A 13,264-nucleotide genomic window follows, 5' to 3' on the forward strand; every position below is an offset into this window, starting at 1 on the left:
TGAACTTATTCGGGTTTACAGTGTGCTCTGAACTCCACCTGCATGGCTCCACCAGCGCATGAGTGATGTGCTGCTTCACGCACTTCTTAGACAGTGTCACTCACACGCCCACAGGTGTCACTGCTGATACTGCGCGAGTCACATCACTTTATCTTTTTTATCTCCCTCTTTCTCTGTCGGCTGTTACTTCCCCACATGCTTCAGCTTGCATATAATTTGCATTTGAACTTAGATTAAATCTGCAAAATCCTAAATGTAGACAGAGCCGTGTCCCAGAGCTGCAGCCATGCTGCAGAGGGCCAGGAGCAGAGGGAGCTTTGCTCGCCTCCCAGAGGAGGTCTTGTGCATGGATCAGAGAGTATCTTGGTGCTTCTGTGCTTTTTTCAGAAAAAGACAGAACTTCTTCCATCACAGGAAGGCCACAGAGTCAGTGGGAATTTAACCATCTTTCCACTGTTTCCTTGACATGCGGAGCTCGTTAAATCCAAGGTTCCTGAGCGTCAAGAATATTCAAGGTGCTCCTGAGCTTTGTCAATGAAGACTTTACAGTGGCTAAGTGAGCAAGACTTTACTGTGTGGGACCATTTTTAACCTATCCTAGGCACTTTAACATTGGGAGTTGGGTCATCTAGACCCACTAGACAGTGCAGTGAACCTTTTTTCTTCAATGATTTGTGAACCTCACTGGTGTCCATGGATTACATGAAATCTTTCCACCTTTATCCACCTTTATCATGGTAGGGAGAACACGTCAATGGTCATCTTCACCCTATTTTTCTTGCCATAATACAAATTCTAACAGTCTATTCATTTGGACTATCAGCTGTGTATCCACCTGACTTCTGCACAACACAATTGATGGTCCCAACCCCATTTATAAAGCAAGAAATCACACTTATTAAACCTGACAGGGCACACCTGTGAAGTGAAAAGCAGTAATCAGATCAAAAGGTGGCTACTATGAACAACCTACAATTTGATATATTTTCAGTTGTTTCACACTTTTTTGTTATGTATATAACTCCACATGTGTTAATTCACAGTTTTGATGCCTTCAGTGTGACTCTACAATTTTCATAGTCATGAAAATAAAGAAAACTCTTTAAATGAGAAGCTGTGTCCAAACTTTTGGTCTGTGCTGTATGTTGGAATTTACACTCACATAGACACACACACATATTTGTGCATGCATGCAAGAATACATAAACCTTCATGCAGATAAAGGGACACATGAACTCACAAAAAACACATGGACCTACACAAACACATGAAGCCACACAAACGCATGGACACACTGTCAGACGTCAGAGCTCTGTCTCCCCCTCTGGTCACTGGCGGGAACCATCTCTAGAGTTATAAAAGCACTACATTTCCCAGCACCCCAGCACACAGTTCCTGAATGCCATACACCTGACACTCATGTGCAATCACTCAAAGCACTGTACTGAGCCTCACACAGTGCAAAGTTGTGTTTGTGCCATGCTGCCTGTGTGGTACTGCATGCTTGTTATTGACCCCTGCCTGCCTGACCCTGATTTAGTTTTGTGGACTGTGGTGTTTTCATTTTTCAGACTGTCCCTTAGTGCCTTCTGAGTTGTCACAAAAAGTCAGGTGTGTTGTAGCTTGTAGATGATGGAAGCTAAGAGCTACAGGAGGAAAGCTCCTCTCTTTTCTTTTCCCACAATCTAACCAGATTGATTTGTCTGACACAAGTTGTTGATCAAATTAAACTTGAACATTATAAAATCTTTTCAAATTCAAATGAATTCATTATATCAATCTTGGAAAATACCATTTGGATTGAGACACAATAGACTCTAACATAAAAACTTTCAAGTGCATCACAGTGGACAAAGAACACGTGATGACATCAGCAAAAACTGCTCAGTCCAACATTCCAGTCCAATGTGTGGAAACACTTTGAATTTAGCAAAGAAATGTGACCATACAGTGAGCTAGAATGTTCTAATAATGTTCCCTTTGGATTCTTTGAATGTGGAAAACAACTGTGGGCTGAACTATAGGAAACTAAAATGTGAATGGATTTGACATTCATTCTTGTTTGTTTGTACACATAGTTAATTTACACTTGATTATCTTGAAGAAATCCAAGGAATGTGGAAAACCTTCCCTGTACTGTTCAGTATCAGGTATTTCTCTCTGAGTCACACTGGTTGAAGTTTTGGCTAAAGATGTCCTAGATCAATAGGTCAGTGAATCAGATTTTTCAAAATGAACCAAAATTGTCTATGAAATGCATTATTAACTACAAATTATGATGTGAATCTAATTTTTGTTCAAATGACTCAGTACACCGCTATTGCATACCCCTTCTGATATTTGAATACTTTCATCAGGATTACAAAAGGGCAACATGTGTGTTCATTTTTTTCTATCAGTGTTTTTTGTAACCCGTTCCGCAGTCAAAGAAAACTTTTGTGTAAATCCCTCAGCTCTGTTCAAGTGTAATAACTTGTAACAGTGTCTCCTATGGAAAACAAATTGCTGGAGTAGATTTACATTGAAAAATACACTAATCTTATGATATCACAATGGACCATGAAATACGCATGTTTTTCGAGTTTATCACACAGCATTTATAAGTCAAAACCTTGTTATCACGAAAAAAGTAAATGAGAAGATTTCATTTGTTGCCACTGCAGAAGTTGCAGGACTGAATTGAAAGCTGCATTATTTAAGAACTTTGCAGTCACAGTCATGTCTGCCTCTACTGCAGAAATATCCGAGGAACCCAAACCTCTAGTATCCAAGCTATGCATGAAGATGAAACTCTCCCGATTCTTTAAGTCTTTTGGTAACTCACTTAACTTTAGTTTAAGAGAAAGACATGTTGTTCATGTTATCCCTCTGCTGTTGGGGATCAAATGTATCAAAATGTTTCAGATTTTTTTTTTGTTTTTGGCTCTGCAAGCCTTACGTTACAAACATGACTGAGGATGTCTGTTGAAACAGAGATGAGCAGCTGATGGAGGGAATGTTCCACATCCAACAAGACTAGAACAGAAAACAGACACAGAGTGAGGAAGCAGATGGAACCCCTGTTCTCTATGACCTGTCATTTTAGATCACTGACTCGAGGGTCACTGAGAGCAAACACCTCATGGTGTTGGACAGGATCAGCTTCACCAGCTACACAACGAGCTGGATGAGCAGTCAGGAAACCAAAAGACACAAAAAAAACAAATACTTTTTCTCTTTGGAGTAGGGGCTGCACAGTGGTTAGCGCCTCACCTCATAACAAACGGGCTCTGGTTTGATTCCCAGCTGGGTCCTTTCCGTGTGGAACTTGCATGTTCTCCTCCTGCAAGTGTGGGTTTTCTCCGGGCACATCTGTATCCTCCCAAAAGCCGAAGACATGCTCCACAAGGGTCCAGGTGTGCATGTGCAAGTTACTGCTCTTTCCTATGAAAACTAGAGTGACAGTAGAACCTTCGGCTATCAGGATCCTTTTCTGTCGAACCAAATCCCTATTGCAGCTTGGGAAATAGTCCTTAAAACTTTTTCCTTGCATAGTTTATATTTAGCATGGCATGGGTTGAGACTTACGGCTAAAAGCTAAAGGACTTCTCACAGCTCATTTTAGGATTTGTTGAGTGTTTTTCTGTCCTCTCTGACACCAACCAATCACAGCAGAGGTTGTTCTACCTGAATGTGGTTATAATGTTCATCATAAAAAACACTTCAACTCTGAGGGGCAGAATGTAGAAAAAAGAATTCATTGTTTTGTTTTGAAAGAGTTTATTTGTATTTTGAGTTCATTTTTTTTTTCTATCACTTTTTTGTCTCTCAGATTGTGTGACACTTTTCAGCCTCATGCAAGCTAAATGTTTGAATCAGGGGCTCTGCCCCACCCCCACCCCACCCCCACCACCAAACTTGTTCATCCATCTCCTTCCGAAACTCGAGACTTGTTTGGGCCACTAGCACAATGGCTCAGCCCAAACCTCTGTTCAAGCAGCCAATTATCCTCAGATCTGGATCAGACCAGAGAAAGGAGCCTGAAGCAGACGGTGCCGGTGCCACTTCCTTTTATTATCCTTTTGTAAAATGAGCCCTATCCTTTGATAGGGGATCATAGGATCATTTCTCTGCAACTGATTTTCTTTCTCTGTAGATTTCTTCTTAACTCATGGGGGGGAAATCACTTCTCTGTCCACTTCTCTGGACTTCTCACTGGCCTGGAGTGTGAGGCAGGTCTCCCTTGGGGGCACTGGTTCCTGCCTGGGATTAGGGTGGAGGGATAACCAGAACTCCTGGGTGATGATGGGCTGCTTGTCTGGGGTGCGGGGGGGTGGGGGCTCTCTGCGGGTGAGGCCTTGGGCTGGGACCTTGCACTGGTGTGGCGGGAAGGCCGTTTCCCTGGCTGGGCTCAGACTTGCGCACTCTGTGCCCCCCTGCTCTCTGGCGATGGGGGCCCCTGTGGCAGTTTTGCCAGGCATGGTCTGGGTGGCTGATTTTGGTTTGCCCTGCAGGCATATTCTCTTCATCTGCTATCCCGCAAAGGTGTCTGTGTGCATAAGGATGTGCATGTGAGCTGCAGCTGTATTGTGCATGAGTTGACATGCTTGCGTGTGAAGATTTCTATGGAGCCTATAGATATGTTTGTAATCTTTGAATGTGTGTGGACAGGCCCCGCCCCTTTTAGACAAACATCTTCAATTGACCGTAAAAATGATACACTTTTTAAAATTCTACCCTTCTTAATAATCCACCAAATTCCTTAACCCCCTTCGTTCTCCCATTTCTTTTTGTACCCCATTTGTTTTATCCACAATCTCTAACATCCAACTGTCAGGTAGGGAGGGCTTGTGGGCATGAAGAACCCAAAAATGCAGACGGGAGGCACACGGTTCCAGGGCAAGGGGTTTATTAACTAACAAAAAGTTCTGCAGAACAGGGAAACAAAACTAAACTTACTGTGGGCAAAACATGAAAACATGGCAGAAGACAGTTAGGGAAGAGACGGTCTGGACCAGCACAAGAGAAAGGCAGAGACAAGACTCAAACACAAAACAGGACTGACAAGACATAGGTGAACATGATCAGAAGAGATTGGGACCAGGGAAGTGAAACTCAAAAGCATGAAACAGGAAACCTTTCAAAATAAGACAGGAAACAGAACTCAAACATGACAGAAAGAAAAGGAAGCAAAATCCAAGGCAAAGATACCCAAACCATGACACTAACTCTCTCTTTCTCTCATATTTTTCTCCATCTGGTTCTTCAAGAAATGTGTGCAAACATAAATGATACAAATAAAGTTTTGCCTCAAATGCTGTAAGAGTTTATACAAATATACACCTCATGTGTCAGATGATTCATAACCTTCTATCATGGTTTTGCACTAACAGCTGCTCTGTGTTATGTATCTGCATTAGAGCAAAGTATAATCTACCTGCTGTATGATGTCATTTCTGTGGAGTTTATTTCAGACTCAACAAGATTTAAGATGCAGAAAAATCTCTTTCAAAGCCAGTTTCTACCACCTGCATCATGTTAAGATAACCTTAAAAAGAGGATCTACACAGTTTGACATCTTGGCTCCCTTTCTGTCAAAAAGTAAGTTAAGGATATATTTTTTTCTTGTTTGTTTGCTTTAAAGTAGCTTCAGTTTGGATGCAACAGTTTGTCTATCCTGAAGTTGGTCTGTGTGAATTTCTGAACTGCACGGTTTTAAATAACAGACCGTCAAATTAAAGGAAGAAAAACATGCTTCAGATTTAATGGAGAATAGTTTTTATTCTAATCCTGTCCATGTTGGTGATGGATCGGTCATAACGTTACAGTGTTAATCCTAATCGAGCATACTTCAAAAAGGAAGACCATACATTTTTGAAACTTCAATGAATATAAAAAAGCTTTTGCCCGTCCACTCTACAACCCTCCAAGGGGCCTGGACAACCCAGAAACCAGCAGCACGCGTACAGGTCTATGGTGCATAAAAGGCATAAATGACACATGATCTCTGATGTACCTTCACTCTTCAGCTGTTTACGTGGTCAAAAAGTAATGGTGCAAAGCCACTTTTCTGCTCAACAGAATAAGATGATTCCCATTGGTTGCTTAAACACTTGACCTTGGTAAGTGTTGCGTAACACCGCAAAGTTGCTTTTCTCCAATTCAGAATCCACTGGTATAACATCAGTTGGGTACATACATGGTTGAAGAGTTACGATAGTAAAAATAATGTAAACACTAGAGGTAAAGCTCTGGTGTAAAAGGGTTAATGGGCTTTCCTTTTGTCTTTGTGAGCCTTTTGAAGTTTGGTGCTTCAGAAATCAAGTTTGATTGATTTTTTTTTTTTTTTAGACTCCTCGGTTATTCAGCTGACCTTAAAACCTTTGGTACAGGCTGCTCTGACACATTTAGCTCGAGCAGCAACCCGTGGCTGTATGTATTTGCCTAATCCTGTTAATCTATTTGATAGTTCTGCGGGGAAGGGCCCTGAGGTGCTGCGGGAAGCCCTGATTGGACGATTGGGCGTGAAGTCATCTGCTGCTTGACGGGGCTTTGCCTCTAAGTGCTTTCCACTATGTTTGGAGATCAAAAGGAGCACTCACCAGAGTAGCTTTAATCACCCCCTGTGCTAAAGGCAGGTGTGTGTGCACTTGTGTGTGTGCGCGTACATGTGTTTGTGTGGTTTTGGTTCTGTGCTGCGGATATGCAAAGGGTTGTTGGCATTTCCAGAGATAGCCAGGTTGACATTTCTATTGACTTTGATGTTGATAATCCCTCACAAGTTCCCCCAGGCTAACTGATATTTTTGTGTGTGTGTGTGATTGTGTGTAGCCACACAATTATTGTTTGTGGTGACAGGTTGTTGGGTCATAATGAGTTTCGTCAGAGCTCACCTATGGAAATGTCAGAGACTGAAGGTTTAATGTTCTAGTTAAAAATCTCTGAAAACAAAGGGTAGTGGAATGTCTTTTTATTGCTGTCATTGATCCTCTTGATCTCCCCATGGAGACATCCCAGATTAAAGAGTTTGATATCAGTGTTTGGAAGACTCTAGTTCTCAATTAGATGTGGGTATAAGTGAGAAAATGGCCAAAATGGGCTGCTCATGTTCAGAAAGGCCAACATGCTAAATATTTTGCCAGACTTTGCAGGCGTTTGTTTGCTCGCTTTCAACATGTTGGGTCTGCCATTCTAATCCAATCAGTCTGATATAATGATCTCCAGCTTTGCGCTCATCAACAATCTCCCCTGAGTTAACAAGAAAATTACTGAAATGATCTCAGCACGTCTTTTAATGACAGCAATGAAATGCAGTGGAAAGGTTTTTTTTTTCGGGATTTAAGTTCATTTTCATGGTAAAGAAGGACTATAAAATTCATCTGATCACTCTTCATAACAGTCTGGAGTATATGCAAATTGCCATTATAAAAACTTAAGAAGCAACTTTTCCAATTTCCAATATTTAAGTACTTTTCAAAACTTACACAACTTACTGATGTACAGCTCTGTTTGATCATTTTTATCCACAACCTATATCAGAATCAAATCTCTAAACCCCTAAAACTGAGGGAGGAATTGGTTTAAAGTCTGTCAAGTTGTTCTCCAAAGTGAACCTCAACAGTTCTAAACACCAAAACTGAGGTCTTGGCTCAAGGCCACCAATGCTATCCTCTACTATTAAACAACGTTTAGGTTTATACAATAAGGTTTTACTGCTTAGTAGGCACAGCTGCAACCCTCCATGAGTTACAGCAGCCACTGCTGTTACAATTCCCATCGCAGCAATCATTTCATGAAGTATCAGATACAAACTAGGAACATTTTTTTAAATGGGTAGCGTTGGAAATGTAGAAACAATAGTGTCATTATTGCTTTTTAAAATCTAAATTTGACTTTCTTGTCTTAACACCAGATTAAGCCCCCTAAAAGGCATGCCACCCCTGCTGACCACGTGTGAAACAAAGGTGAGCACAGTTAGGGGCCTGTGAATAGCTGAAATGTGGTGATCAAGGGTAAACCTTTCCAGTGAAGGGGCTCATCAGTGCTCATAAGCACACCTGTGTTGCATCAGCTGACTGTCAGATGGGCTAAACTAAACGTCTACAAGAATGGGAGTTGTGTGCACCATCTCCACCCTCCATTTGCGGGTGTATGACAAAAAGCTGCAACTTGACTACAGGCTTTGCCGTGCCCGTCAGAGCTGTGGAGTCAGGTGTTTAGATGCATTTTACACTTAGTCCACTGGTTGTAGTTGGGCTTCTTCTCTTTTAGCGTGCGCATTGTTGAGGAGTGAGAGGACACACCCCTGATCCTTGCATCTCCCAGGTGTCATTCAGCTCAAAGACCGCGCTCAGGGTCTGTACTCGTGAGGCTCCTCCCCTTCAATCCTTTTTCTCCGTCAGTGTTGTTCCGTGTTTATTTACTGACCTCTTTGCTCAAGAGGGACTTTGGAATGACTTTTGGTACACCCACAAAAACAACATTTTACTTCAATGTTTTTTTACTAATGGTAATGATATTTTTTAATTGGAAAAAAATAGTACTACATGTTATTAATGGCACGTGGTTGGCTATTTCATGTCTAATTTTGTGTCAGTCATGTAGTTTTAGCTGGGGAAACATTAGAGAGAGGGAGCAAAGGGGAGAAATGTGGTCCTGGTGGGGTTGGTTTCACTTCACATCTTGTTGATCCTTCAGTTCCTTCTAAAACTGTTTAAGTTCTCACCTTCTGGAGACAGTCCCTGCTAATATTGATCTGGTTGATACCTGTGCAGCTGAATCCTTCCCATGGTGTGAAGTGATCAAATCAGCAGGTGATGCGTCAGTTAAAGCCTTCAGTTTTCTCCCTGCAGGAAATGCTCCGAGAGGCGACGTCCAAACAGGACAGCATGTAAAAACAGTAGAGAAACACCGTCCCAACAGACGTGGTAGAGTCAACTGAACCAGGTCACCCTGGATGATGGGACCAGCACCTGCCAGATGTTGCCCAGGCTTGTCAGTCTCCCGCCTGCAGCCTGAATAAACGGGTGTTGGGGCGGATCTGTTAAAGAGGCGGCTGTTATCAGAACGACCACGAGCGCAGATGAGAGGTTTGGAAGCCCTGTCATCTGATATCCACGCCCTTCCTCCCTCATTTGACTTCCTGCTCACACGCTGCCCTCCTTTTGCCTCTCATCCACCCTTCACCCACCCACCTCCACCTCTGTATCCACAGATGCTTGCTTCGAAGATTGTTGCTGAGTGAGTTCCAGCTCAGGAACTCAGCCGTGGAACAAACCACCTTTAAATATTGCATAAACATTTTCAAAAACACAATTATAAGCCTCATTTTAGTAGGATTTTTTTGAGGATTCTTCTCTAAACTTTCTGTGTCCCAAATTCGTTTTTGACTTGTTTTTTTTTCTGTTGAGTCATTTCATTTCGTTTCTGCTTCCCTCAGTGAGGATATCACACTTGGTTTTGGCTTTTACTCCCGTCAGCTGTATCTGCTTAAGTTCTGCTCTGGGTTGACATCATGAAATGGGCGACACCCACAAGGAGTGATAGGCGGGGCCTCAGAGATCGAGTCGTCTTACTTCTGGGTAAGTAAAATAACTAAGATTTAATTTAAAAAGTTTGTTCTTTAGTGTGTTAAAGGTAATATGTTATTATATAAATGGATTTTGTTTACTATGAAAGGCTTAGAAATAGCGTGATAATAACAAACGACTAAAATGAATCAAATCTAAAGTACGGCGGCCGAGAAACGCCACTGCAGAAAAAAAAGAAAAAAAGCAACTTAAAGCAAAAATGTAACTGCAAATAAAAAAACAAACGCTGTGAAAAATAACCGCCATCACAGCAACAAAAAAAGTAACTGCAAACAGAAAAAGTAACTGCAAACAAAAAAAGTAACTGCAAACAAAAAAAGTAACTGCAAACAAAAAAAGCGATGCAAGCAAAAGAAAGCTACAACGAAAGTAAATCCACAACAGTGAATCAACACCAGAAGTGAATTCACAGCGAAAGTGAGTCCACAGTGGAAGTCAATCCAAAATGGAAGTCAATCCACAGTGGAAGTGAATTGGTGATTGTTTTGCCGACCCATTTTTTTCTGCCAGCCAGCTAGCAGCCCGGGGCTGGAGGAGCTCGCTCGTTACGCCGTAGACAGAGATCCGCTGCAGGAGGAGAAGGCTGCCTGCTTGGGCTTCCCCAAATTTGTGATATTTTTCTGATTTTTATAGTGACAATAATGTTGACAATGAAAAAAAAAATGTTCCCCTAACTTTATTTTTGTTTGTTTTTCCCCCTATGGGGTTAATGCGGGACAGTGAGCCTTCAAAGCGGGTCACAGAAACACAGCAGAAGCAGCTGACACAGACAGCTCTCAGAGAAGCTTCCAGTACCGGGAGAATCTTTGAATGATCTCAAGAACCCTGACGTGATTACTGACGTTTTTGTAGAACTCTTCATAATGAAAAAAATTAACCACAATTTGCTGCAACTTATTTTTATGTTACCACTTTTTGTTTGCTGTTACTTTTTTCTTCTTTTTTGCTGCAGTTGTCGGCCTGCGAACCAAAGGAAACTTAGATGCAACAATGTCAAAAGAGATGGGATTCTGAGCAACAAATCAGAAGATTCTGTTTCCTCCATGGCTTTTGTCTTGTTCAAGTTTATTCATTAAATGAAGGTAAATTATTTATTATTAATTGTCCGCTACCAAGCCTGGTCTGCTGCATTTTGGGTCCTCCAGCACCAGTTCCTGACAACAGGAACTGTGGCCATCAGAAGTTTGTCCTCCAACCTTTTCCTCATCATCCATGTTTACACCCATTTTTGGCATTTAAGTTAGGCCTGTGCATCATTTGAAATCCGCTTCCTCTGCCAGGCATCAATGAGGAGAGGGTTGCTTATCTGCAGCAGTCTGGTGTTGGAGGTCAGAGCAACGAGGGGGGAGCCAGACTAAGAGGGGTTCGCTGAGGTCTGAATACCCCAGAAAAAGTTTCTGATGTTTGTTGCATGGATCTGCCGACAGTTTGTCTGATCTTTGCAGCTGCAAACCTTTTTAGTACTAAATGTTTGTTCAATTAATTTTGTCAACGCAGCTGTGGCATCAGATAGGTTAAAAAACAAACTAGAATTTGCTACTATCTAAAAAAAAATCCTCTTTTATTTGGAGGGTATGAAGCCTGTTCCACGACAACTGTATCCTATTACCTTGATGAAATCTTCTTTCTTTGCTAAAAGGAGTGGTGTGTGAACATTTTTTCCATGCTTTAGTGTGGTTAGCTGCGGCAGGATCTTTGTCTTGTGCAGGGATCTGGCAGCACAGCGCACAGACTGCAGCAGCATTGGCCTGGACTGTTCTTGCTGTAGATGTCATGATTGCTCCAGTGCTTGACTTTCTCAACTGGCTTTCTGTTTTTTTGGGATCCAATTTAAGATTTTGCTCTTTTCTCACTAAAGCTTTTAAGCTGATCTTACCTTCTTGTCTTCCCAACTTCATGCTTACCTTTGTTTTGAATTTATTTTTATTTAAATATTGAATAGCTATAAACCTCTATTGTGGTTCTTGTGCAGGGGTCAGGCTCTTGAATGGATCTAAGCCTAAGCAGTACCTGTTGCTCAAGCAAACTGATGGGTTAATGTTTAGGAGCGTTGTGGATGTCATGTTGGTTTTATTTCTGATCACAGGTGAATGTGGTGCGAACCCCAGACATTGGCCAATCACACGAGAGTTGTTGGTGAGCAGATGTGCTAAAAACCAAGATCCTGTTGTCTACGGATTACGGATTAAGCTCTGCCTCTCCGGCTGCAGCTCTGCCTATCCGCCTGCAGCTCTGCCTCTCCGCCTGCAGCTCTGCCTCTCCGGCTGCAGCTGCAGCTCTGCCTCTCCGGCTGCAGCTGCAGCTCTGCCTGTCCGCCTGCAGCTGCAGCTCTGGCTCTCCACCTGCAGCTGCAGCTTTGCCTGTCCGCCTGCAGCTGCAGTTCTGCCTGTCCACCTGCAGCTCTGCCTCTCCGGCTGCAGCTGCAGCTCTGCCTCTCCGGCTGCAGCTGCAGCTCTGCCTCTCCGGCTGCAGCTGCAGCTCTGCCTGTCCGCCTGCAGCTGCAGCTCTGGCTCTCCACCTGCAGCTCTGTCTCTCCGGCTGCAGCTGCAGCTCTGCCTCTCCGCCTGCAGCTGCAGTTCTGCCTGTCCACCTGCAGCTGCAGCTTTGCCTGTCCGCCTGCAGCTGCAGCTCTGCCTCTCCACCTGCAGCTGCAGCTTTGCCTGTCCGCCTGCAGCTGCAGTTCTGCCTGTCCACCTGCAGCTGCAGCTCTGCATGCATGATTGCGTCCCTATAGACTGCCTGGCCTGCTCCTCCTCCTCATCCATCTTGAAGGTTTCATGTAGCAATCCTTCATCTTCAGAGATCACTGACACACATTCCTGTCACACAGCATGGTTGGAGATGCTTCAGCAGAGCAGGAAAGGGCCTCCCCATGCTGGTGTGTGGACAGACAGGAATGTGGCTCATCAGTCTCGCTGCTCCAGATGATACTTCAGGCAGGAAGTTGTGTTCAGGGCTTCTTTAGACAGAACATTACTACTCTAGCTGCACTGGACCCTGAATGTTGCTAACATGTGTCAATAAAATGTGTTCACCCATGTATTCACCTGTGGGTCCCTGTTGCTGACCTGCGCTGAGAAAGAGCGGTGCAGAAAGTTGATCAGAGTCTGAGAAAACTGATCTTTCAGTGATTAGCTGCTGAATAGTTTCCCCTCAAGCCTCCATGACCCAATGCTGCAATCCATCATCCTGTCAAAACACAGACAAAGCACTGCATCCTCCCTATACAGTCCAAAACCTGTTTTCCAGAATGCCCAGCAGAATCTATTCAAGGACCATCTGTGATGGGATTTACTGGCTTTGTGTGAAGAAAACTTTACTTCCAAAAAAGCTCTGAACTTTATCTGCCCTTGATTTCTATTTTTTTTTTTTTTTTTTACTTTTATTATTGTAGAACCAGGTTTGTCAAGACAGCAGAAAAATTCAACTACATTGTTATGGTTGTGGTTAGCAAACAGCTGGAGTCACAACCCACTTTTATGACTTTGGCTTTTGGTTCACAGCTTCTAGGTCTGAAATTAGAAGGGAAGTACAAGAAAAAAATGTATATGCGGACGACTCACTGCTGCAACAAATTAGGCTGAAAATGTTGTACAGAGGACTAAAGTTCAACAAAACACAGCTCAAGGGTTATGAAGGTTAATTTTGCTTTATGTTTCACCCCAAATCTTTGAAAGAAGCCACTGTGCTTTGGA

At 42.9% G+C, this 13,264-nt stretch overlaps 1 protein-coding gene across 6 annotated transcripts; it reads left to right on the plus strand.

Annotated features, from left to right (window-relative positions):
- The first annotated feature begins 7,831 nt into the window (after positions 1-7,831).
- On the plus strand, positions 7,832-13,053 carry LOC105355876 (uncharacterized). Of its 6 annotated transcripts, none has more exons than XM_078932950.1 (6): positions 7,833-8,334; positions 8,832-9,068; positions 9,194-9,219; positions 9,419-9,560; positions 10,522-10,651; positions 11,656-13,053. In XM_078932950.1, exons 5-6 carry the CDS (start codon positions 10,552-10,554, stop codon positions 12,495-12,497), a joined length of 942 nt encoding a protein of 313 aa, XP_078789076.1. In that variant the 5' UTR covers positions 7,833-8,334; positions 8,832-9,068; positions 9,194-9,219; positions 9,419-9,560; positions 10,522-10,551; the 3' UTR covers positions 12,498-13,053. The 6 variants fall into 6 exon arrangements, 4 of the variants coding, with proteins under 4 accessions (XP_078789078.1, XP_078789076.1, XP_078789075.1 ...); XR_013648202.1 differs by lacking the exon at positions 9,194-9,219 and having other exon boundaries at positions 7,845-8,334; positions 11,656-11,705; positions 11,780-13,051; XM_078932952.1 differs by lacking the exon at positions 10,522-10,651 and having other exon boundaries at positions 7,832-8,334.
- Positions 13,054-13,264: the final 211 nt, after the last annotated feature.

The sequence above is a fragment of the Oryzias latipes genome, chromosome 16 (assembly GCF_053564925.1).
Source record: "Oryzias latipes strain Hd-rR chromosome 16, Olatipes_Hd-rR_3.1".
NCBI classification, from domain to species: Eukaryota; Metazoa; Chordata; class Actinopteri; order Beloniformes; family Adrianichthyidae; genus Oryzias; species Oryzias latipes.